Raw genomic sequence first — 26,239 nt, 5'->3', positions numbered from 1 at the left:
AAGATTATTTTTGCAAGGAAAAAGATGGCCACCGTAATGTTCAAAAATGAAATTTGGACCCGTATGTTTGAGATTAATATGGGCTAAGAAGGTATTTTGTGTGATTTTCTCTTTAAATAGTGACAATCTTGTAATGTTAGCTGCCGCAACATTCACCTTCTCCGGCGTTGAACAACCGATTTTCTTTTATTCAATTCCTTTCATCTTGGGATTGCCGTCAGTTCCATTATCCAACTTTAATTTCGATTATTCATTAATGAAGGGTAGACCTGTCATATTTTATTACAAGTTTCCTTATTTTATAATTTGAGATATTTTTAAAAACTCATGTGGTATTTTCGTATTTTTTTTTAATGAGGTAGAAATGAAATTCAATAGGCTTTCTGGGATATTTGTGAACTTGGCCCTTTTTAGAATGTCCAATTACAAATCCTAGATAAGTAGTTGACTCCATTTTTGTAGCCTGGTCTTATTATTTGAATCTAAAAGATATGTTATATCATTCTAAAAAAAAAAGGAGTAAGTTACAAAAGTATATAAAAGAGGGGTTGTCTTTTCATGCGGTACAATCAATATAAAAATAAATAACATGCAGTACAAATTTTCAGCAATTTATTACACCTAATACCTACAATGACGTCAACAGACCTGACGCGCGCGTCAGGCCTGCTGACGCATGAGCATGTGCACCAACTGTGCTGGTGCACATGCTCCACTGACCCGCGGGTGACGCGCGGGTCAGCTACCATGTCCCCTCTTTTTTTTTCTTTTTCAAAAAATCAAATACTTTCTTTATTTACTTATTTATTTAATATTTTAATTTGACCTCACATTTCAAACAAATAGTTTATCTAATTTTTTTATGCTATTTATTTATGGTCTAATGTCTTAAAACCCTCCGACCTTTCAGCCCCTTTTCAATCATACACTGACGTTGAAAATTTGTCAATTTTACCCTATTTTGCATTTTTGTGTTTCAATTATACCCTGAAAAATTAAATTAACGTATTTTTCGTTTGGAAATTTGTTTAAAACATTCTCCATGTCCAGCATATATTAATTGTACGTTTTTAAAATTTATTTAAATTTAGTTAAATTAATTAAGAATTTAAGTTAGTGTTAATATGATTATGGGTTTTAGTTAGTTTTTAAAAATAAAGGACTTATTTGTACTTTTTTGAATAAAAAAGAATTTAATTTCATATTTAAACTTAGTTAATTGAATGATTTCATCATTTAAGTTAAAAAATTAACAAAAATTAAAAAATTGGGGTACAATTGAAAACGGAAAATTCAAAAGTGGGTAAAATTGACAAATATTCAACGTCGGGGTGGAATTGAAAAAAAAATTAAAGGTGAGGGTTTTTTGAGTGATTATGCCTTTATTTATTTACTTATTTAATATTTAAATTTCAAAATACTGATATTTTATTAAATTTTTAAATACTAATATTTATTACTTATTTAATATTAATTTTAATTTTAAAATATATGAAATTTTAAATTTTAAAAATATAAAAAATATGTTTTACGTCTCATAAAAATTAAAAAAATAGGCACTTTTTTTGTCATATAAAAATAAAAAAAATAGCCATATTTATTGTTAATTAAATATAAAATTTTTGATAAGTTTTCAGATGTATAAAAATATTAGTAATAAAACTTAAAAAAAGACATAAAAAGTAAGGAAAAAATTTCGAAAAACGAATGCGTATCAATTGTGTACTATATATGTATCAGAGATGTATCAATTATGTATAGTATATGTATCAGAGATGTATCCAATATGTATCAAAGTTGCATCATATATATTTTTCAAATACCTTTTGTATGTATCAAATATACATAAGTTGATTCAATTAAATTGATAAAAGAAAAAAATAACAATTTATAAATTTAATTAATTAAACTTCAATTTACTACATCTAAAAAAAAATGTATCGTACGTATATCAAATATGTATAGTAAATATATATGTAAAGCATGTATTAAAATTTCCGATAAGTTTTTGAGGCGTATAAAAATATTAATAATAGAATTTAAAAAAAGACATAAAAAATAAGGAAAAGGTTTCGAACAACGAATACGTATCTATATGTATCAATTATGTATTGGATATGTATCGCAGATGTATTGCATGCGTATCGAAGAAGCATTAAATATATTTTCCAAATACCTTTTATATGTAACAAATATACATCGGTTGATTCAATTAAATTAATAAAAAAATTAAAATTTAATTAATTAAATTTTCAATTTATTACATCTAATTCACTTCTTAATTCAAAATTTAAAAACATTAATTCAATTATTTAAACTTTTAAATTTAAATTAAAGTTAATATTTTTAAAATTTATTTAGAACGAATTAATTTTTAGCATAATTTAAATAAATAAATATATACATAATTATTTATAAAAAGAAATATATAAATAATATTTTAATATATTTAATAAAATAAAAAATACATTTAGTGCCTTATGAATTGTTCAAATTGGACAATCCAAAAGACCTGTGTCAGGTCTTTTGAATTGTTCAAACTTGAACAATTCACCTCTCTGACCCGCACATCATGCAGGTCAGCTATGCTAGTGCACCAGCAAAGCTGGTGCACTAGACAAAGCGTCAGAAGGCCTGACGCGTGTGTCAGGCCTTCTGACGCGCACTCCTAGGTCAGCGCGATATGACGCGCGCTGACTTAGTCAAAAAGTATGTACTGGCTGTAATATTTTGGCGTTTTTTAGTAAACATGTAATTTTTTAAAGAAAGAGGTAATCATGTTATGTGGGTCCAAAAAGTGTCCACTTCTGTAATTATTCCAAAAAAAAGATATGTTATAATCATTTTATTAAATAAAGGCTTATCCCCTTAAAAACCCATCACCTTTTATCCCCAATTCGTTTGCACCCTCACGTTGCAAAACCGCCAAATATACCCAAATTACGACCTTTCATTTTCAATTGCACCCTCAAGCATTAAATTGATATTTCACTTGAAAAAATAGGTTTATTTTTGTTTTAAATAAAATATTAAGTCCTATTTTAAAATATATGTTAAATTTAAAATATTGATTTGAACATTTTTCAAATGAAAAGAGGTCAATTTAATGCTTGAGGGTACAATTGAAAGTAAAAGGTCGTAATTTGGGTATATTTGGTGGTTTTACAACGTGAGGGTGCAAACGAATTGAGGGTAAAAGGTGGGGGGATTTTAAGGGGATAAGCCTTAAATAAATACATCTGTATAGCAATGGGCTCTCGTTCACCGGTGACCGGTGGCTGTATGGAAATTTATGTTTTCCGGTGCACTCCAAATAATCAAATGATGAGATTTCATTAGGATAGCATAATGATTCCAAGTTGGGTCATGCCCAGGGACGGATTTGAGGTAGGGCCAGGCAGGGCCTGGGCCCTACCTCATTTTTTCTTTTTACCTAAACTAAATAACCCTGATATTCCCGAATTAGCTTAAACTTTGCAAAAGTTAACATGCAATTTAATCTGATAAAGGAAAGTTGTGAGACTGGCGTAAAAAATTGCTTTGTATTGAATCTTAATGTGCAATTTTGATTAGCCTAAAATATCTTATTAAGGTTAGAGTGTGTAACAAAGAAAAATGTATAAGTAAATCCTAATTATTATATAAATCAATTTGAAAATTCCTTAAGTTGCATAATTCCTATTCAAATTAAATTCGAGTTCCAAAATTTCTAGCATTTTCTTATTCAAAAACATACTCTTAATTTCCTAATCCTTTTCGAATACGGTAATTTAATTCCATAAATGCACACGGCGTGCATTAGCAATTTAACAATTTAACTAATTCTCTAATTTATTATTTTTTCTAATGCTCCTCTGTTAATATGAAAGTTCAGAGCCGATCACCGGTTTTCATCACTCATCAAACTTCAACTTGAAGATATTAACTTTTGAATAAAAAATTGTTATTTTAATTTGGAGCTAATTAAGTTGATTTATATAATTATTAATTATTGTATATTAAAAAATCATCAAAAATTTAAAAGCAAAAATTAAATAGAATTTTTAAAAATATATGTGAAAAAAAATTAAATTCCATAATCAATTAGTAAACTTTAAAAAAATTACTATTTTTTCATAATCAATTGATAAAAACTCATCACTAATTTTATTTTCATTTAATTTTGAGTTTTTGAAGAGACGATCTTAATTTGTGCCCTATTTCAATTTTGGGGCTAGCTTCGTCACTGGTCATGCCGTAACCGCCGGTGGACCCAATGGATAATGGGAGCTAATAAAAACATCCATAATGGACATAAGCTACGTCATCTCCAATGAACTGCCCCAAATGGTATCAATCCATCCATTTGTCAATCTCTGTGTTTCTTCTTAATATCGGCCAGCGATAGAACAATCCTCTTATATGAAATTTACCAATGTTTTTAAAACCGGACCAAAAAGCGAACCGGCTTCGTCGAGAGTTTATAGTTCGACCGGTTCAACCGGGTTGGATCAGATATTTTAATTTTAATAAATATTAACAATTTATATTAAAAATATATAATAGCAAAAAAATAAAATATGATAAAATATTAGATTAATATATATTTTAAATTTATTTATAAAATATAGTTATAAATGACACTTTTTAAAAGTATAAAATAATTATCTATATGAAAAAAAAAAGTGGCCAATATATAATCATGAGTTAATATTTCAATTGTTTTGGGGTGACAGAAAAAGTATGAAAATTGGCTTGGCAATGACTTGTAATATTAACCAAAAAAATGGCCAATAAAATAAAAAGGAAAAAAGATATGTGAGGGACAAGAAATGGTGGTCCCTCTGACATACACCAGTAGATTTCAAAAAATATTACAAAAACCGGATTCTTACGGTTTTAGTAATGAACCGGATTTTACCGGTTTAACCCGGTTTTAGACCGGTTTTATGTATTTAGATTTTTAGTATTTAACCGGACCAGACAGGAGGACGGTTTCCGGTTAACCCGGTCCAACCAGCCTGTCCGGTCCGGTTATGAAAACATTGAAATTTACTTCTTATTTTCCACATGCTTACATGGATTTTATAATAAAAAAAATTCAAACAAAAGAAGTCAATTCAAATCTACTAGTTTTTTCAATTTAAATAGTCATTATACTGATAGTTTTTAAACCCTTTCAAAACATATTAATTTAGTATCTAAATAATCGTTGAAATTTAAAAGGTTGTCACAGTATTATTTAAAATCGATTTAATTTTGCATAAATATTGATCATAGAAATTTAAAGTGATTAGTTAATTTTATAAAATAAAACTAAAGTTTGATTTTTTTTGTAGAAATAGTGATTATATAAACCTAAATTTTAAACTTAATTTATACATTTAATTTTGCACACATATAAAACTAAATAAACCATACAAGAATAGAATCTTTGCATGACGCTCATTTCTTAAGGTTAAATCTAAAATTTAATAAATTATTTGATCAAATTTAAAAGTTTAGATATTGAATTGATACATTTTAGAAAATTCAAACTCAAACTAATTAATTTAAGAAAAGGGGGCATGATAATAATGGTGTGATATGGTTCATGTGACTTTTTATTATTATTGAAGAGGGTGAAGGGGCAAAAGCAAAGGCATGTGGTCCGGCATAAATGAGTGTTTGTGTCTCTTTTTTGTGTGTTTTGGTGGGGTGCCATGTGAATAGAATCCACCTTTCATCTTTGCTTATGATACCCCATCTTCTTTTTTGACTTTATTTTCCCCCCATTTCTCCTTTTTCCTTTTGTTTTCCTCTTTTTCTTTACATGTTTAGATCATTTAGGACCTTTAATTAAGTACTTCAAAGAAATTATTAAAAGGGATTTTTAACAAAAAAATTTAGTGGGTTAGGTATGATTTATGAATTAGGCATGTTGTCCGTTCCGTATCAAGTCATCAGATTTATTTTATTTTTTTTAATTTTTTTACAAATATAACTGTTTTATATTTAATTTAATGAAATCTAATGAATTTTTAAAAAAGTAAACAAATTAATGGATTAGGTATTAGTGTAAATCCCAAGCTAAATAACTTTTGTATGAAAAAGCGAAATGGGCAAACATATTTTATAGTTCATTTATCTGAATCATCTTTATGTAAAACGCAGCTGATTTTTTATTTTAGTTTTTTGTCTCTATAATTTTATTTTATTTTTCATATTTTTGATCCCAAAAAAATTGACGAATTTTTAAAAAAATTATTATCCTCCTTTGATGATATCATCAAAAAACTAACTAAAAAAATCTAAAGATAATAAAGTAGAAATATATTTAAAATTTCCACAAATAATTAGGATGAAGGCAAACAGCAATTTCCGCATTAATACCACTGATAAATATCAATCATATAAAAATAAAATAAGTAAAGCTTGAAAAAGAAGATAACACCTAAATCAATTGACTTTTATTCTTAGTATTCAATCAATAGATCTCATAATAGCAAAGTAAACCACACAATTATTTCATCAAAAACAAAATTTCAAAGCTTATCAAATTGTTGTTAGTCTTGATTTTTAGCAATTTTAACTTATTCCTTTGAGAGAGGACTAAAGAGTAGGTAATTAGTTAATTAGCAAAAGTAGATCACATTGATGACATGAGTCTATCGAGGTGGCAATTTATAGTAACTACTAACGAAGGCCGAAGTGGGCTTTGTGGCTAAGCCCAAGCTAACCAACTGTCGTCAAAAGTCTACTGTCACCAATTATATCCGTCCAGTTAATTTTTTTGAAAACAGGTCACTAAAAATGCATAGTAATTAATCCAAATAATGAATTCAATAAAATCATATCTTATACTTCTACTTGCTCATTGCTGTGGAAAGTGGGTTAAAAAAAGCGAAAGAAAAAGGAATGGCCTGAAACAGGTTCTTCATTTTTGGTGATGTGTTAAAACTTCAAAGAGAAACACAGAGAAATAAAATAACAACTCTTCTTCACTGTAATTTCTACTCGGCCTCCTCTCTTTGATACTTTTGTCCGCCGCCGGCGGTGTGCAGTAACGGCATCGGTGGTGGTGGGTCAGGGAAATGGATCGTGTTTTCTGAAGGCAGGGTTTCACACGGAGAAGGAGGGGGGGCTTCCGGCGGGGGAATTCGGAGCGTGGATGCTCCCTCCAATGTTAGTGTAGCTATTGCTGTGACGCCCATGGCTGGTCTGGCCTTGGTCGCCACCGTCATCTACTATCGTAGGTAAAAAAACAAACAAAAGAGGAATCTCGATAAATCTTCAAATCAAATCAGAAATTTTAAATCAATTTCTTGTTGTTTACAATAATCCAATAGATTAAAGAAACCCTAGTATTTGGGATTTTAGAGACAAAAGATAGATAGATATACAGATAAAAGATGTTAACGGAACGGAAACCGATAATGAAAGCGTTAAGGAGAAGCCACACGTCATCTTCCTCTTCGCCACCGTCAAATGTGTCCTCATCTGCGCCATCCTCGTCGTCGTCTTCGTCTTGGATTCATTTGCGATCAGTTTTGTTAGTAGTTGCTTTCTCCTCATCGTCGTCCACGTCATCATCTTCCTCACCAGTTTCCGTTAGTCGGTGGGTTCATTTTTTTCCTCTCTGTACAAATCTTTTCGTTTTCTTGTTTCTAAATCAAAAGTTAACATCTTTAATATTGATTTGAATTTTCTTTCATTTTCGTCAGTATGTACATGTACTCATCCTCAGATCCGATCTGAATTTTCTTTCTTCCTTTTTTAAATGGATTTCATCTAGGTCATAGTTTTTGCTTAATCAAGATAGCATGTTTACAATTTTGTTTTAAATTTATATAGTTACTGATAAAGATAAGTGTTCTTTTGTTTGTTTGTGGTATGCAGCAGAAGTCATAAATCGCCATGGTCACTTAGAAGAAGAAAACATGCACTTCTGCCAAAACAATGGAAGAGTGTTTTTAGATCTGATGGAACCTTATGCGACGGTGGCGTTAAGTTTTTAAAGAAAGCACGCAGTGGTGTATGTTATTTTATTCACTTTGCTGGGGCCTTTTTGGTTAGATGATTTTGCACAATGTATTTACCTATATATTTTTTTTGACTATGCAGGGAATTGATCCAAGTATCAGAGCAGAGGTTTGGCCATTTCTCCTTGGAGTGTAAGTTCCTTTGTCCATATACTCATGTTTCTTATCTTAAGCAACACTGGCTTGTTTGACCATGAGATGATTTCTCTGCGTGCAAGTATTGTGTGTTTTTTTGTGTCAACGGGTCATTTCTCTAATATCCTCTTGTAAGTTCTGGTTGGAGTTTATGTAGCCAAGCCTCCTCCTTGGTTTATGATATTGATACACTTGACCTACATGTCTTTAGGTTTTGAATATTTTCATCACCTTCTATGTGTCTTATCCAGTTTTATTTTGTTTAGAATGACCATTAGTCTTGTAGATCCTTGCAAGTATGTTACTCATGATGCTTTCTTGTTTCCATCATTTTTTGATGGATAAAATGCGCTAGAGAAAGTTTGTTCAGTATGCTTCAGATGTCTAAATGACCTATAGAACCATAAGATGTTTACATTGTATTGATACGACTCCTTCTCTAATTTTTCTTAATAACTTTGTTAAGCTGTTTGGCTGGATTGACTATGAGTTGCATGAATTCATTAGTGATCCATGTATCTGACGCTGTTTGTTTTCTTTTTCAATAGCTATGACGTGAACAGTTCCAAGGAAGAAAGGGATTGCAGTCGAGCTCAAAAGAGGTGTTTCATCATTCTCTGACTGTACCTTTATTAGTTAATTACTTATTTATTCTTTTTTTCTTCTTTCTGATTTTTCATTGTAGAGTCTTCTCAGTCTAAGTTTTTAGTCTCTTGGCACTGCAGAAAGGAATATCAGAATCTGCGGAAGCAATGCCGTCGAAACCTCAAACGCTATGAGAAGAGCTTCAAGTTGAGGGATACAGGATCTGTCAGCAATGACGACAGTGGGGAGTTCAGCCAAGTTCTGGATTCTCCTGGATTTGAGGATGTTAGTAGTACCGCAGAATCATCTGTCACTGGAGGATGTCGATTAGCTTTCGATGAATCAGAAAACCATGAACTCTTCCAGATATCCGAGTCAATGTTTGAAGGAGATATTGATGAGAGTGTTCTTACCTGCAAAGATTGCTCTTCTGGTGATATGGATTCTTCTGATTCCGACTGCTCTGAAGAGAGTGAAAATATGTATCCTTTCATCCCCCCTGAAGAGGAAAATGATCTTCACATGCCTGCACGGGAAAACTCTCCTGATGATGATGCAGAAATCAAACCCAGATCCCACAAAGAGGAAGATTTTTCCACATGGCAGAGAATCGTGAGACTTGATGCTTTGCGGGCTAATGCTGAATGGATCATGTACTCGCCAACTCAGGCTTCAATATCAGAACTGAAGGCACGGCGACTTGCTGAAAGTGTTGGATTGAAGGATTATGACCACTTGGAGCCATGCAGGATTTATCATGCTGGTCGTCTGGTTGCCATCCTTGAGGCCTATGCACTATATGATCCCGAGACTGGCTACTGTCAGGGAATGAGTGATTTACTCTCTCCAATTATTGCAGTGATTGAGGAAGATTATGAAGCCTTCTGGTGCTTTGCTGGGTTCATGAAGAAAGCTCGGCATAATTTCCGGCTTGATGAAGTGGGAATTCGGAGGCAACTGGGTATTATTTCTAAGATAATAAAGTGCAAAGATATTCATCTTTACAGGCACCTGGAGAAGCTGCAAGCAGAGGACTGTTTCTTTGTATACAGAATGGTTGTGGTTCTTTTTAGGAGGGAGTTAAACCTTGAGCAGACACTCCGCCTGTGGGAGGTCATGTGGGCCGATCAGGCAGCGATATCGGCAGGGATTGCAAAATCTGCTTGGGGGAGGATGAGGTTAAGAGCCCCTCCGACCGATGATCTGCTGCTGTACGCAATAGCGGCTTGTGTATTGCAGAGGAGAAAGCAGATTATCGAGAAATACAGTAGTGTCGACGAAATAATGAGAGATTGCAACAGCATGGCTGGGCAACTGGATGTGTGGAAGCTTCTTGACGATGCACATGACTTGGTAGTGACACTCCATGACAAGATTTAGGAACTCTGCGGCAGGCTTTGGCCCTGTGAAATCATTAGAAAATCAAAATGTGCACATTACTATCCACCGCAGACTACAAAAATCCAAAATGATTATAATAATGGCGGAGAGAAACCGCCATTTTCATAGATGTGAAGTGAACAGATAGCAAAGTTGTTGCTATCTTTTTCTATTATTTTTTAGTTACACTTATCACTCGCTCACTCTTTAATATATAGTACGACCGATCACACGCTCACTCTCATTATTTTTTTGATCTCGTTGATTGATTGAGCGAGAATGGTGAGCAGTACTGCGACTGGTAGCTCACATTTCTCTTCAGTTTCGCGTGGGAGTAGTTTTAGCAGCAGTCCAGTTTCTAGATTTGTTTGTAGTAATCTCAGCTCCAAAAAAAGCAGTCAATGGAGATCCAATCTGTTATTCGTTTGAACTTTTAGGTCACGTTCTGTTTCGACGTCATTTTGCGTCAAGAATGTCAGTGAGGCGACGACTAAAATCAAAGATCCACTCGCCGATGAAGGTGCGTGCCTCGATTAATACTGCTACCGTGCATTTCAATTGTTGATCTTAATTTTTTTTCTGTAGCAGTGCCGAGTAATGGGAGTCTTACGACTCCAGATGCGTCGTCCATTGCGTCAAGTATCAAATACCATGCGGAATTTACACCGTTCTTTTCTCCTGAGAAATTTGACCTACCGAAGGCTTACTTTGCTACTGCGCAGAGTGTTCGTGATGCTCTTATTATAAATTGGAATGCCACGTATGAGTACTATGAGAAGTTGAATGTAAAGCAAGCTTATTATTTGTCTATGGAATTTCTCCAGGTTTATAGTCTTTGGCAAACTGATAAGTTATATAAGTCATTGTCTACGAAACTGCTATTGTCTAAGAATGATGTGTTTTTGCAGGGTAGAGCATTGCTTAATGCAGTTGGTAATTTGGAGCTGAATGGTGCTTATGCTGAGGCTTTGACCAAGCTTGGACACAATTTAGAAAACGTGGCTCGTCAGGTGACACTCTTGTTACTGCAATATAACTTGTATCGCCGATTTTAGCTGGTAGTTTTACTGTGACATGATTTTGGTCAAATAGGAGGTGCAGGGGTTAGCAAGCTCACATCCTTGTAGTTTCTGAATAGTTCTGATATCTCATTGTCGCTGTAACTGCTTTAAGCTTTCAGAAGTTGTTGGAATCAGTAAAATACGAGTAGTTGCAGAAAAGAAATCTTATATTTCTGTAACTGTCTGAATATTCCAATACAGATCCGATTACATTGTAGGACTAAATTTGTTGGTCAAATGTAATAGGAGCCTGATGCTGCTCTTGGAAATGGAGGTCTTGGGCGTCTTGCGTCATGTTTTTTGGACTCTTTGGCTACATTAAACTATCCTGCGTGGGGTTATGGATTAAGATACAAGTATGGCTTATTTAAACAGCTTATTACAAAAGATGGCCAGGAGGAGGTTGCTGAAGATTGGCTTGAGGTATGTTTTCATTTTGTTCAATATCTCTTGCTTCAGGTGATTCCTTTGAATATTTCAAGTAAGTTCTAAACTTATTTTTGAGTTTTTGGTTCTGGTTTTACTGGTCAATTCAATTTTTTTCTTGTAGATGGGCAATCCCTGGGAAATAGTGAGAAATGATGTTTCATATCCTATAAAGTTTTATGGCAATGTTGTTTCTGGGTCAGATGGAAAGAAACACTGGACTGGTGGAGAAGACATAAAGGCTGTAGCATATGATTTCCCAATACCGGGATATAAAACTAAATCTACTATTAACCTGCGGCTCTGGTCAACTAAAGCTCCAGTTAATGATTTAGACTTGTCTGCTTTCAATGATGGGGAGCACACTAAAGCATATGAGGCCCTAGCGAATGCTGAAAAGGTAAGCATTTGCTATGTTTCATTAATGAGTATTCAAATATTCACAATGATGCTGACTATTTTATGCATAGAAAAGATGTTACCTGGATGCATCTTAATATCTAATAATTAGATAACTTTGCTCCTTGATTGTGCACATTTTAGGTGCTGCAATCTGTATCCTGCATACTTGTAGCTCCCTTTTCTATTTTTTTTTGTTCTTCAACTTCTCTTCTTGAAAGCAATATGAACTTGTAGGGTGATTTATTACAATGCTTTTTCTTAACGACAGATTTGCTACACTCTTCCCTGGGGATGATTCTTTGGAAGGCAAAATTCTTCGATTGAAGCAACAATATACCTTATGGCTTATGTTCAGCTTCTCTTCAAGATATCATTGCACGTTTTGAGAGAAGATCTGGGTCCCTTGTAAATTGGGAAGAATTTCCTGAAAAAGTTGCAGTGCAGATGAATGATACTCACCCCACACTCTGCATCCCAGAGCTCATGAGAATTTTGATGGACTTGAAAGGTTTGAGCTGGAAGGAGGCCTGGAATATTACTCAAAGGTATTTTCTTACGTAGTTGTTTGCAAGTGCATTCATATTATGACTTCTTTTCATCCTTCTCTATTCCAGTTGGCTACATTGATCACAGAATTGTTTTCCTATATAGTTTGTTGTAGAATATTTGCACTGTGAGTGGTTTATTATTGAAGTAATCGAGATACAATTAGGGAAGAGGTTGGATTTTGGGATGTTTCTTGAGCATTAGATCTTTTCTGATAGCTGTACTGGTACCAGTTTATGAGTGTGGTATGTATGAGTGAATTTAGGAGCCGTTGCTTTTGCTATGACAAAATGTCCCGGGCTTGAATTGAAGCTGCTATCACTCCTTGTAATATACCCACTCTCTTCAGTCTCACACACAGCACACAGAGTGGTTCAGACCAAAGTTTTTTATAGCAAATTGATGCAAGCATGCTCGAAAGTAAGACTTTATTTGGAATCTCCAGCCCAAGATTCCACTCATAGTCTCAGAATATAAGTGAAAAATGGCCTTTTCACTGGTCATTGATTTGTATGGCGAGTTTCTTCTAATTCCACTGTGAAACAGCTGAGAGACGAGTCACAGTGATGAAATTTATAGCTCATCCTTCCTCTTCTCTGCAGTTTCTTTTGGCTATCATCTTAATCCACTGTTTCAACTGACCGCAAGTTCTCAACAAAACAATAACATGCAAAGAATTAGAAACTCATATATGATCATTCATTATCAGCTTTTTGTTCCTTTTCTTGTACTGCCTGTTGGTCGTTTTCTTATCTCCATAGTCTAATCTGCCTTTCTTTTTTAACTCATTATTTTACATGATATGAAAATTATAAAATTTTGGAATTGGATGTGAATGTCGACAAAGTTTCTTTTTCTTATCTATTTTTTATACCCTCCACTGATTTATCTTCTTACATTGTTCGTATTTGGAGATCCCTTCTGAAAGTGAGGGGATTGGGAGGTCGATTTGACTCTCTGCTTGAGAAAAGCATCTGAAACAACTTGTTTATAGGGTAAATTATGGAGTTATGCACGCTGTGCCCGCACTCAAGTCCTTCGAGTGATAGTGGCTCTTTCCCTACGGAATTAGCATCTCAATGTTCGTTTCCTTTGCCTTGTTTTTGTATGCATTGTCATTGCCTTTTAACATGACAAAAACTAATCTATAAATGAACATCAGATCCCATCATAGAGGTATGACAATACAAGAAATATATAGGCTTAATCCATCCAGAAGTCGATGGCTTAGTAGCTTTTATCTTTATTTGATCCTTATTTAACTTTTTGGTTTTAAAGAGTCTATTTACTGTTAATTTTGTGTATGTGGTCTTCTTTTGTTGCCCGATTTGCATGAAATGACACTGTTTTTTTGTAATTCCGTTTAAAATAGATCACTGGTACACAAAATTAACATGATTTTTTAAAACTGAAAAATTTGGTAAGGATAAGTAAAGCTAATACTACAGTGGTTTTTGAATGGATTTAGTCAATTATATAATGTTCCCTTTTCACTTAGGACAGGTTTGAAATTCAATAATATAGTAATGGTGGCGTTTGATAAAACTGAAAATTAAGTGCTGAAAATTAAGTACTGAATTTTAAGTGCTGAAAATAATAATTGCTGATTCTTTTTAAGTGCTGAATTAAATAAGTTTGTTTGATAACTGCAAGTCTGCAATTACTGAATATTATTGAAATTATTATATTTATATATTAAATTTTTAAAGATTAACTATTTTAAAATAAATTACTATATATAAATTATAGACCTAATTACTTAAAAAAACCCTCACCTTGTAACATTTTTTTGTTTATACCCTCACGTAGAAAAAAGTTCATTTGTACCCTTTTTTTCGTTTTCATCTCTATCCTAAAATTTAAATTTTTGACAATTAAAATAATTAAATGATGAAAACATTATAAAGATTAATAATATTAATATTTAATTAGAATATAAGCTAAATATAAAAGATCATTTTGAATATTTTTCCAAATGAAAAGAGGTCAAATTAGCTCTTTAGGTAGAGACGAAAGTGAAAAATTAAAAAAAGGGTACAAATGAACTTTTTTCTAGGTCAGGGTATAAACGAATAAATGTTACAAGGTGTGTTTTTTTTTAAGTAATTAGGCCTAAATTATATATTATTTAAATTTTTAAAATAAAAAAAATATTATGGATATTACATGTGTTATAAATAAAAATCATAAATTTTAGTTGCATATGTTGATAATTAGTCTTTAAAGATTATAATGATGCTCCCTTTTAACTTAAAAATTGGCCGTTAAAATAAAATACCAATTTGAAAAATTTGAAAAACCATTTAAATCTGAAAATTGATGTTGTGTGTTACAAACAGAAATTCAAATAATATTAAAAAGCGGAAATATTAAATAAATGACATACATTATAAAAAAAAGGAAAAATAGAAAATAAAATATTCATATTAAAAAACATAGTACTTTGCAATTTTAAATGTCAATCTAAGTATAATACACCCATAATGATATTAAAAAAATGATATATATGGGATAAAATATTTTTATTCGTGAGTAATAATTGGAAATAATAAGAATATAAAATTTATTCAATGATAAAACTAATATTTAATAATTTAATGTTTTTAGTAAAAAAAATAAGTTAAAATTTTTGACTTATTATTTTAAGTGCTTTTTGACTTAACTGAATAAGTTAAGTTGAACCTTTTTGAGTTATCAAATCAACTTAAAACAATTAAATGCTTAATACATTAATTTAAGTAATAAGTTGGGTTATCAAACACCAACATTTATATTATGCTTTGGGTAGGTACACTATTATAGTTTTTAGATTTTAACTTTATAAAATTAACTATAACGAAATATTTTAAATCTTAATAAAAATTAGTATTAAATATATTTATACTATTCTTAAAAGATAGAATTTAATTTTCTGTGATGCCAATTGTCTTGCCTTCAAGTTTTGAAGCTTCTTGCTGAACTTACCAACTGAAAACTGCAATGATTTATGAAACCAGTAGCACCTCGGTCTTGACCATTTCCGAAAGTTGACATATTTATTGACTTTAAGTTTAAGTTGGACTTTAAAGATAATGTCCCCTTTTGAATCGGAATGTTCGGTTGAAGTGGTTAGAGCCGAAACGGCCTAGAATTGGACCTTTGGATTGGCGATCGCAATCACAAAAACGTAGACACATTAATTCACAAATTTGTAATAATTTTAGTTCTCAAACAGATTGTAAGTGATTTATTTCAAATTAAGTATTATGAAATGTATCTATCTTGTAGCTTGAAAGTGACAAAAAAAAAGAGGAGTTTGTTCCTTTCCATGATGGAACATCATTTCAAGACTGTCAAATTATGAGCGTAAACGAGTCAAAATCAAATTATATCAAATTCGAAATTAGTCGAATGTGTTATACAAACTTGATCCCGCTTTAATAAATTTAAATTTTTAAGTTCGAGTTTAAACAATTATCGAATTTTTCGTGTTTGAACAACATGCAAACTATTGGAGCTTGAGTTCGACTCAAATCCATTAAAAAAAATTGATTTTTTTTTTATCATTGAAACTTATTATATTTGATGTTATCATTTTGTATATTTTAAAATACGAAATTTTACTAAGGAAGACAATATATACTTAAATTTAAGAGTTTTAATCGATGTTTATGCTCTGTTCGAGACTAAACTCGAGTAGCTCAAACTGTATACGGATATTTTGAGCTCATCTCAATTTTTGTGGAATAACTCATAAATAGCCTTGTTTACAACTCTAAAACATATAGCCCGTGTCGTCAAGCCAGTACTGGGCCGATCTCATCTCCCGCATTGCCCATTGTCCACAACCAGAAAAAGTCTGAAGAAGAAAAGAAACTCTGTGTCTCTCTCTTAATTTTGTGTAGTTTCAATTGTACACTGTAACCAGATCTCTCTCTCTCTATTGGAATTCCAACTTCGAATCAATATTTTTTACTGTACAACATCCACAATCCTCTAAAATGTCCACACCAGAATCCGAATTGCAAAATGGAGCAGTACCAGAACAAGAACAAGAACAAGAACCAGAATCGCAATTGGATGCATTGCCGCAAGAAATTGACCTAGAATCGTCAAATCATGCTCCTGAGACTCAATCAGAAGTATCACCGGAACCGGAATCTCAATCTGAATCACAAGTTACGGCTGCTGCTGCTGCTGCTGCTGCTGCAGATTTCAAAGCGGAGGAGCCTAAACTAGCATCGATCCAAGTAAATGGAACGGATACAGCCCAATCCAACGGTCAAATTGCGCATCCTGAGCTTCGGAAAGACGAAGAAGGGAGCCGAACTTTTACAATGAGAGAATTGCTTAGTGAATTAAAAAGCGATGAGACAGACCACGTCTCCACTCCTCATAGGTTGGTTTTTTTTTTTATGCAAATCAAATCCCTAGTTAAATTGTTAATTATTCTCTTCTCCAATTAAAATGGATTCTTCAAATTCTGTTTTCAGTCAACAAAGCACACCGCATCTTCAATCAGATCAAAATAATGCAGCGATGGAATTGATTAATAGTGTGACCGGCGCCGATGAGGAAGGTCGCTCTCGCCAAAAGATTCTTACCTTTGCTGCCAGAAGGTACGCTGTATCTCCTTATTTGTGCAGAAAATTTTATAGTAATAAATTCTATTTATTCATTTTAAAATTAATGTAGATATGCGAGTGCAATTGAGAGAAATTCAGAAGACTATGATGCACTATACAATTGGGCATTGGTTCTTCAGGTACCAAATATTCTTACTTGATTGTAGAACAGCCATTTTTCTGGCATTATATTATGAGAGTGTCAAAACATATTTAAATTTGCATTAAAAGAACATTTATTTTGTTAAGTACATTGTAGTAATCTCTTAAAAGTTGAAATGTTCACTACTTTTAGATTATTATAGAATCGAGTTTATAATACAAGATGCATTAAGAAAATATTGTTTATATTGCATATCTTTATTGATTTATGGCATTGAGTTGATCTACATTTGGCTTCCAGGAAAGTGCGGATAATGTTAGTCCAGATTCTACTTCACCTTCTAAAGATTCATTGCTCGATGAGGCCTGTAAAAAATACGATGAGGCTACCCGTCTCTGCCCTACACTCCATGATGTATGTATTCACAGGCTTAAACCTAAATTTTTCTTTCTAAATGTCTAGTAAATAGCATTGAACTGACTGACTACAACAGATAATTGATGAAAGAAATTGAATCCTAGATGATGCTTTCTGGTGAGTATATATATGTATATTCCCGTAAGAGCTGAGTTAGTTTGAGTGATTTGGAGAGCTCAAGTATTCTTTAAGCTTAAGAGCCACTTTTAGATTAAGAAAGTATATGCAAGTTAAGTAGTTGAGTTCTTAGGCCATTTTTAATTGATTATACATTTTGGAGTATCATGTAGTAACTAATTAGTCTCCACGCAGAAAATCACATATAAATTATAGGTAAATTTTTGTACTTTTGCTTGGATGTCTTGCAGATCTGACTTGACAATTTCTCTAATATGAACTTAACGTCGTTTATGATTACTTGACAGGCTTTTTATAACTGGGCTATTGCAATATCTGATCGTGCAAAAATGCGTGGTCGTACAAAGGAGGCGGAAGAATTGTGGAAGCAGGTTACCTACATGATCTAAGTAATTTATTTACAGATGCAGATGATCACAGTAATGTTTTTGTAAACATATTTTATTTTTAAGTAAAATTTGATGGTTCCTGTTCCTGGCTGGAGATGATAAATGAATTACGTGTCATAGAATAGCCTTTCAAACATTAATCAAGCTGTTTGGATTTTATTTGTAGTCTTTTGGAAGATATGAGACATTTATGACAGTAAAAGTAGCTGATTCTGCTTCATGAAACTTTTCCTTTCCTCATCTAAATTACCCTTGTTATGCATATTGGCCTCCTTGTGACTGTGATATGGTCTGCATCGTCTTTTATGAGAGCCCTGTTAAGAAGTGAAATCTGATTTTGCAGGCAACAAAGAATTACGAAAAAGCTGTTGAACTTAACTGGAACAGTCCTCAGGTATTATTTGTTTATTACAACACCGTAATTTTTCAATCTGTTTTTTTTTTTAACTCTCTTGCTATTTTTATTATTCATTAACAATTTTGTGAATATTTTGCAGGCACTTAACAATTGGGGCCTTGCATTGCAGGTACCTTTAAATTAAAATTTGATAGCTCATAATTTGAAATTTGGTTTTACAAGAACTATCAATTAAATTTTTAAATGGATAGATTAGGTGACCTGGTGTATAGTGCTGGTGGTTTTATTTAATAATATGTTCATTTTTGCATTTTCAGGAACTAAGTGCAATTGTTCCTGCACGAGAAAAGCAAACAATTGTCAAAACTGCGATTAGTAAGGTATCAATGTTATTGGAAGTTCTGATTGTTTGGATAATTGGATGCATGTATTTGTAGAAATAAGAACAAAATAATTTAGGATCTGATATTCCATAAGAACTAGTTGTACTTTCTGGTTTTGACATATATTACTTGTTTATAATGCAGTTCCGTGCAGCAATCCAGTTGCAATTCGATTTCCACAGAGCAATTTACAATCTTGGGACTGTTCTTGTGAGTTTTTCTTTTCAGTCTTTATCTGTAGTGCGGCAGTTTTAATTTTTCTTTGTCTGTTTGTTAATTGGCAAACATTTTTTAGTGCTCACTTTCAGATGAAATAAAATGTAATATTTTTCAGTAAATTCATTATCTTTTCACTTACAGTATGGATTAGCAGAGGATACCTTAAGAACTGGAGGTGCAACCAACCCTAAGGACGTTTCCCCTAATGAGCTATATAGCCAGTCAGCTATTTATATTGCGGCTGCTCATGCATTGAAACCAAATTACTCGGTGAGTGTTACATTTACTTTGTTCTTGATCTACTTTTCTTTTGTTAAGTTGCAGGCTTTCATTTGCTTTTGATTTTTTTCCTTGTAACATGATGTCATAACTTCTGATTAATTTACTATTCATTTGGATGAATTAAATGCGATTTAAGGTTTCTCAGTTTTTTTTACCACTTCATAAAGCGAAGGATATTGATTTTAATTGATGTATTTGATTTCTTGTATGCAGGTTTACAGCAGTGCTTTGAGACTTGTACGTTCAATGGTCAGTATCATCTTTTACTCATTTTGAAGCTATATTCAGTCCTAAAATGCCTTTTTCTTGTGAAATCATCATGGGTATTTAACTAGTTTCTGGTTGGTCGGTTATATCTTACAATCATTGGTCTTTTTAGCTGTAGGATGAGACGCCTTAGAATCTCTGAGAGATTTATGTTCTGTCTTTTGTTGGTTGATAAGTGTCTTTTCCTTTTCCAACTCTTGGATTATCTTCTAGATCTTGTGTTTGAGGGCAAGCCTTGATGCAGCACAAAATTGCTCTCTTAAACCTGTAGGTCACAGGAATGTTAATAACTTATATTTTGTAAAATGCAAGATAAAGGCTGCATACAAAAGTGCCCACACTCTCCCTACCCCTGTAATAGCCGGAGAGCACTTCATACACCTGACAAGTTTTTTTATTTATTAAATCCTGTCTTTCTATATGACATGTTCCATTACCAACTCTTTTGATCTCACCTGCTATGGGTGTATCATGCCTTGAAAAATAGCTCTAAGCAGAAATCGAAATTTCTTATAATGTAATCCCTTTGGCCGAATGTCTTACAACCTTAGATATACTAGTATCTTTATGCATTTAATCTTTGCAAATGGAGCGGATTAGGTCATTAAAATGGGTCCTTATAAAATTGCCGTTACTTTTTAGAGTTTTGTGAATAGTTTACACTAAGAAGTAAGCTTAGTTTTTATATCTTACAAAACTTTATTATTGACAGTTACCCTTGCCATATCTTAAAGTTGGTTATTTGACTGCACCACCGGCAGGCGAACCAATTGCACCACACAGCGACTGGAAGAGATTAGAATTTGTCTTGAACCATGAAGGCCTTCAGCAGGTGTTTTTTGTCTCTTCTCTTGTTATACATGCTAACCTGTTATAAATTTCTTACAGTGTGTAGCATAACTCTTTAAAGGAGATTTTTGTTTCTCGTAGTACATTTGTTTTTATTTTGTGTCTTGTACTACCACTCATTTAGTATATTCAAATCCTATTTGTAAACAGTTCAGCAATCAAACATAATAGTGTGAGTTTTGATGCTAGTGCTGCTTAGCTGACTGAATTCTTTCACTATACATTTGTTTTTCCCGTGTCCTTTTGATAAGCAGGCTAACAAACTGGATCAAAAACAAATAGCGCAAGGCCTCTCTGGCAGAGCAGAAACAAACGGTGACAAAAAGACTATCAAAGTCGAAGTTCCAGATATTGTTTCTGTGTCAGCATGTGCTGATCTGACTTTGCCACCTGGTGCAGGCCTATGTGTCAACACAATTCACGGGCCAATTTTCTTGGTAGGCCTTTATGTTTAAATTTCACTTCAAAACTTTTATACAATGACCGGTGTACCTTTTTTCTTCCTTTTGTCTGGTTCCCATCGAGTTTACCTCTCTTTTTCTCTCCTTATCTGGGCTTTTAAAGTAATCACGTCTTGCCTTGAAGCAACTTAAGAACTATCTAAATTGCTTTCCATTCTGCAATGTAATCAACAATTGATGATGTATTAGTATGCTCAATGATACTGCAGGTTGCCGACTCGTGGGAATCACTAGATGGATGGCTTGATGCAATTCGATTAGTTTATACAATATATGCACGGGGTAAGAGTGAAGTCCTAGCAGGTATAGTCACAGGCTGATTATAGCTATGGGTTATATGCTATGACCACAATATATTTATCAAGATTTAGAGTTAATGTATTATGATTTGATCATTTGAATTATGTATATTGTATAAATTTTGGTCTAGAGTAATGTTTGGAACTTTTTCTCTGAAGCAATTGATCATATGTACATTCCTTTTGTTTTATACCAAGTAATATTGTGGACTTGCTTGTACCATAAATTGAGATGATTCATTTTTCTATAATTTCTCATATTCTGATATTTGACTGGTTAGATCCATGTTCATGGATCTGGTCTAGGTAAAGAGTTTCCAAGAATTTAGTTTTGGAATGATTAAAGGTAGCGGTAAATTAGAAATTGGTATTGACTTTAGAAAAAGGAAAATGGAAATCAATTGTTTGAATGAGGTTTTCAATTGAAATTAGGGTATGTTTATTAATTATGATTTTGCTCTTTTTGTTAATTAAAAGCATGCATCGAATAATTTATCTTCAAATTAAACATTTTAGTAAGACTGTTCTTATTTTCAAATAAAAATCTATCTTCTTATATGAAAACGAAAAATTGAATTTGTGGCAATGATAGTATAATATAGTTGCTTCAGTGAGTATGAAGTTGGTATGCTGATAATCTGTTATACAACTTTTGTGGAACCTACACTATCCTGTTTCACTTCACTACTGATCCAAATTCCAGAATATATTGTTTTCCTATATTCAAGATATAATTTGAATCGTCAGAGCTTCAAACTATACCATTCATATTAGCTTGGTGCACTGCACCTTGTTGTAGTCAAGAATTAACTTGGATTATAAGGTTTGTCTAGGACTAGGAAGGTGTAAATTTCATGCAGATGGGTGGGTTAATTTTAGCCAAAGCTAGAACGGCAGCAGGAAGAGTCCACAACCCTTCTCCGCAGATTAATCCGGAAGCAACTGCCGGTATCATCGATTCTGCCGTCTTTCTGTTGAGCTTGTTCCATGTGAAAACAATTACACTTCCAATGCACATGTCGATGGCAAAGTAAGCGCCAACAAGAAAAGGCACCGCCATGACCATCGGAAGCGGAATCCATGGACCGAGCTTCCGTGGTGAGAGGTCCCTCAAGAGATTAAGTGCTACTGCAAACCCAAAGAAACCATAACAAAGCTGCAAGCAGTGGTGAGGCAAAGCAGAGACACCTTCAACGCCGAGAATGGCCATGTTTCTGTAAATAAGCGCATAAGGTGCTTTGAATTCTCCTTGTTGATTTCCAACATCAAACGCCTTGTAATATAAGAAGAAGCTCAGAGGAGCCATCACACACCCCATGGCGGTTCCGATGACCTGGCTCAAGAACATTGCTCGGGGGGAAGTGCTTGTCAGATGAGCTGTTTTGAAGTCCTGCATCAGAATGCAGGCAACAGAAACAACAGACTTAATAAGGCCACACCCGGCAAGTGCTGCTACGACGCCGTTCTCCTTTCCAGATACTGCAGCTAGTACAAACAGAGCAACTTTTCCATAATTGTAAGCCATGTTTATGTCTGTAAGTCCTGTTCCATAAGCATTGCAAAATGCCAGAGATGGAGCAAGAATGTAAGCAACAACAACATAGTACCATTTCAGCTGAGGGAATATGAGTGGAACCCCGATTGTCGATATAACAGAGAAAAACAGGTATCCAACGATCGCTACCCACATTGGTATAATTTCTCTAACAAACAGTTCATTCTGTGTTAGTTCCTCAGTTGGCTTCTTCTGTTCATTCATAGCTGCTGGAAAAAGCAACGTTCTATTGGGTGAGGTTCCAACAATAGTACCATATCTAGGATAATATTAAATAAATTCACAAACTATTTTTTTAATTTAATCACGAACTTTGAAACGTCAAAATTGTGTGCATGAAGTCTCATTTTTTTCTCAATTCAATGCATTTTCATTGGTATGATTTTGCTGAGGTGGACATCATTTTTGACAGCCATGTCATCGTATTATGACCTCGTATATCGAATTGAAAAAAAAATAAAACTTCTTTGAGACGTTTTAAAGTTCGTTATTAAATTGAGAAAACCGTTATGAATTTTTATAACATTATCCCTTATATCTAACATGATAATACTTTAGAACATACTACAGATGGTGGCAAGCAGGAAAAAAAAGGCGGGTGACTGGAGAAGGAAATCGAGATGAGATGATTAAAGAAGAAAAAAATGCAATAACAGATGACTAAGCTGTTTTTAATACCTTGTTGGAGGTTTTTTTTAGTTTTAATTCTGGCATGAATGTTGATGAGTGTTATAGACATGATCTTGACGAAAGTGTAGAGGCCATCTCCGAGGATGAGAGCAACAGACAGAAAAACCTTGTAACCATACAAACCCTTCATGTCTGCTTCGCCTTCTGTATTCACAGGAAACCAGTCTCCCTTAAGCTTATTGATAAGTGGCCACATGATCCCATACGACAGGACAGCTCCAAGAAGTAAGGACAGGTTCACCAAGTGGGAAACAATCATCCCTGCTCCCACAAATGTTGTGCTAAAATCAAAGAAAAACCTAACCAAACCCCAACAAGTTAGTATTAGTATCATGCTGATGCATCCACATGTTTGTTTATATATATATATATATGAACAAAAGTAGCGTACGTTTGATTCCAAGCCTGCAATCCAAAAGTAGGAAACTGTGAAAATCCACATGCTTCTTTTCCTGCATAGAACCACTTGAAAAATGCCCACAAGAAGCTGAACGAGAAGTACTTCATGAACCCATGAACTTGTTTCCTGTAATAACGCAGTTGTAGTTCAGTGTGTCAAAATCACATAACCAGTTCACCAAAAAGTTCAAACTCTTATACGAGACTCCAACATTTTTAACCGAATGCAATTGGACTTGTAGCGTCAACAAATACATATCCATTATTTAATTAATCAAATGGGGTTGCAAGGTCGAAACAAAAAGTAGTGAATTTGGAGTGTACTTAGCCATCTTGTCTCCTTGGGTATGGAAGCCATTGATGAGAACTGCGGTTGCCATTCCACTGGGATAAGTCAACTTCAGGTCTACTATCATAATCTGTGTAACAGTTTCAATTATAAAACTCATCATGACACTGTCCCTACTGATTTTAAAGCCTTAAAAATAGCTAAAACAAAAGTAACAAACCTTACCTTTCTAAGTGGAATTAAAACAAAAAGACCAACAAAACAAACAAGAAAAAGGAAGCCATTCATCCAACCAAATCCAGGTTCCTTTATAGCTGCTGCAGAATTTCCTTCAGTGTGCACTCCTGATAGCTCATAAGTCTTCCTATTCAATCCCAAAAGATAAGAAGCAAATCCACCTGCACCCAAGTTCAAGCCGTTAGACAACGCTCTAATTACAATACTATCTCCACATGCTAATGCCCATTCGACTTATTAGAGGCTCTACCTAATTACCTCCAACGGTTATACTATAGCAAGCAACTGCACATGTTTGAATCATTGTATTCTCTTGCCGAGTAAAAGGTTTAGCAACGTAACCCGCCTTGTGAACAAGCTTTGTCCATGTTCTTATACACACAAAAGCAAGAAGCGCAGCTGAGACATTGAGATTAGGAACCAATCCAGTTGTAAGATTAAGCTTCATTGCTATTATACTGTAGATTGCTCCGATCACTGCACTAACTATTACTCCTCTTACAGTTAGTTGCTTCGTCCATGGCTGAGCTCTCACAACTCCTCCTCCTCCTTCAACCGCCTTCGCCTCCTCTTCGATATTGTCTTCCTTCTCTGTAATCTCTTTCTTTTCCTTTGCTTCTGCTTCCATGCTTATAGTCTGAAGCAATAGTTTAAAGTGTCAAAAACTGCCGTAAGAGAATCAACATGAATATATCAATGGAATCTTACCTTTTTACTTATTTTTTCCAATCTTTTTCCCCCCTTGTAATCTTGTTGCTTGGTTTATATATAAGTATGGGACCTCGAATAAATCGTGGACGAGTAGATCTTTGTCGTCTTCAACTAAGAGTTGAAAAATACTGCATTGACATGGCAATGCATGATGAGTGAAGTAAACATAAATGAAGCGCTTGGAAAAGTGATATAGATATTCAAGAATTGATGCCTTGCCTAACAATTCATAGAAAGAGATGTGCCTCTTTTTTTCTGCTCCATATGGTTCGGTAGTGATAATGTCTGTCAATCAAGTGGACTCATCTTCTCTATGATTTGATGTGTTGGAATGCCAAACAATGAGTGGAAAGTGATGGTTCATTCATGGAGTTAACCATTAATATTTATTGCATCATTTTCTTTTGCCAAAATCATTTTATCTATCCTCCCTTGTAGATCAAAATGATAATGTATTCTTAAAAATAATTTGATCTACCAATTTTATAATTTGTGAAATATCAAATTTTTGTATTTTTCGAACATATAGTTCTAATTTTAAAACTCTTTCTAAATTAAAATAAAAGATTAATATTATAAACAGCCATTAATGGAATCAAAATTAAATCATCAACTATACTCAAAAAATAAAAATAAAATGAGCGTTGGATATATTTATCAAAAATTACAAATTTGACTATAAAACATATATTTGTTGTTTTGGTAAAAAAATAAATATGGATACATTAAATACTTTTACATTTTTTTTCTCTTTTGCTTATTGGTTAGGGTTAAATCAAGAGGAGCCTTTTCAAAAACAAGGGAAGTAAAATGTCGGCCAAAATTTATTTTTTTAATTCAGCAAATATCATTCAATCGAATAAGAAATAATTATATTTATAAAAAAATCAAAAATTAAATCCAATGATCTGACACGGAACATACATTTTGTACAAACATGTGCTATGTCTGATTTGCAAATCTAATTATAAAAATAAAAAATAAGTTACCAAACCGTTTTGCTAAAAACGTATCCATAAAACCCAGGAGAGATTGATATTTTACGGTCCAACAA

At 33.3% G+C, this 26,239-nt stretch overlaps 4 protein-coding genes across 8 annotated transcripts; 3 read left to right on the top strand and 1 right to left on the bottom strand.

Annotated features, from left to right (window-relative positions):
• Positions 1 to 6,807: 6,807 nt before the first annotated feature.
• Positions 6,808 to 12,846, top strand: LOC126676430 (rab GTPase-activating protein 22). Of its 4 annotated transcripts, none has more exons than XM_050370631.2 (10): positions 6,808 to 7,576; positions 7,861 to 7,993; positions 8,083 to 8,132; positions 8,684 to 8,737; positions 8,861 to 10,620; positions 10,689 to 10,924; positions 11,009 to 11,110; positions 11,408 to 11,584; positions 11,712 to 11,987; positions 12,258 to 12,846. In XM_050370631.2, exons 1-5 carry the CDS (start codon positions 7,371 to 7,373, stop codon positions 10,098 to 10,100), a joined length of 1,683 nt encoding a protein of 560 aa, XP_050226588.1. In that variant the 5' UTR covers positions 6,808 to 7,370; the 3' UTR covers positions 10,101 to 10,620; positions 10,689 to 10,924; positions 11,009 to 11,110; positions 11,408 to 11,584; positions 11,712 to 11,987; positions 12,258 to 12,846. The 4 variants fall into 4 exon arrangements, with proteins under 4 accessions (XP_050226588.1, XP_050226587.1, XP_055961568.1 ...); XM_050370630.2 differs by having other exon boundaries at positions 6,810 to 7,576; positions 7,858 to 7,993; XM_056105593.1 differs by having other exon boundaries at positions 6,810 to 7,576; positions 7,858 to 7,993; positions 11,380 to 11,584.
• Positions 10,201 to 12,666, top strand: LOC126678710 (alpha-1,4 glucan phosphorylase L isozyme, chloroplastic/amyloplastic-like). Its single transcript, XM_056105561.1, has 13 exons — positions 10,201 to 10,231; positions 10,391 to 10,454; positions 10,538 to 10,620; positions 10,689 to 10,924; positions 11,009 to 11,110; positions 11,193 to 11,195; positions 11,274 to 11,336; positions 11,408 to 11,584; positions 11,712 to 11,987; positions 12,099 to 12,157; positions 12,258 to 12,295; positions 12,345 to 12,534; positions 12,651 to 12,666. Exons 1-13 carry the CDS (start codon positions 10,201 to 10,203, stop codon positions 12,664 to 12,666), a joined length of 1,338 nt encoding a protein of 445 aa, XP_055961536.1.
• Positions 12,847 to 16,266: 3,420 nt separating the features above from the next.
• On the top strand, positions 16,267 to 21,531 carry LOC126676837 (protein HLB1). Its single transcript, XM_050371134.2, has 14 exons — positions 16,267 to 16,913; positions 17,008 to 17,133; positions 17,210 to 17,279; positions 17,543 to 17,656; positions 18,085 to 18,168; positions 18,530 to 18,580; positions 18,684 to 18,713; positions 18,862 to 18,924; positions 19,072 to 19,137; positions 19,288 to 19,416; positions 19,642 to 19,677; positions 20,408 to 20,527; positions 20,799 to 20,981; positions 21,215 to 21,531. The coding sequence occupies exons 1-14, from the start codon at positions 16,516 to 16,518 to the stop codon at positions 21,323 to 21,325; spliced, it is 1,581 nt and encodes a 526-aa protein (XP_050227091.1). The 5' UTR covers positions 16,267 to 16,515; the 3' UTR covers positions 21,326 to 21,531.
• On the bottom strand, positions 21,214 to 25,349 carry LOC126676835 (metal-nicotianamine transporter YSL1). Of its 2 annotated transcripts, none has more exons than XM_050371132.2 (7): positions 25,183 to 25,349; positions 24,733 to 25,111; positions 24,463 to 24,635; positions 24,273 to 24,367; positions 23,941 to 24,075; positions 23,538 to 23,848; positions 21,214 to 23,068 (listed from the first exon to the last, which is right to left on the bottom strand). In XM_050371132.2, exons 2-7 carry the CDS (start codon positions 25,100 to 25,102, stop codon positions 22,140 to 22,142), a joined length of 2,013 nt encoding a protein of 670 aa, XP_050227089.1. In that variant the 5' UTR covers positions 25,103 to 25,111; positions 25,183 to 25,349; the 3' UTR covers positions 21,214 to 22,139. The 2 variants fall into 2 exon arrangements, with proteins under 2 accessions (XP_050227089.1, XP_050227090.1); XM_050371133.2 differs by having other exon boundaries at positions 21,214 to 23,065.
• Between the last annotated feature and the right edge of the window lie 890 nt (positions 25,350 to 26,239).

This window comes from Mercurialis annua, linkage group LG4 (assembly GCF_937616625.2).
Source record: "Mercurialis annua linkage group LG4, ddMerAnnu1.2, whole genome shotgun sequence".
Classification (NCBI taxonomy): Eukaryota; Viridiplantae; Streptophyta; class Magnoliopsida; order Malpighiales; family Euphorbiaceae; genus Mercurialis; species Mercurialis annua.
The sequence above is the reverse complement of the archived record's forward strand: the minus strand, read 5'-3'. Positions and strand labels throughout refer to the sequence as shown.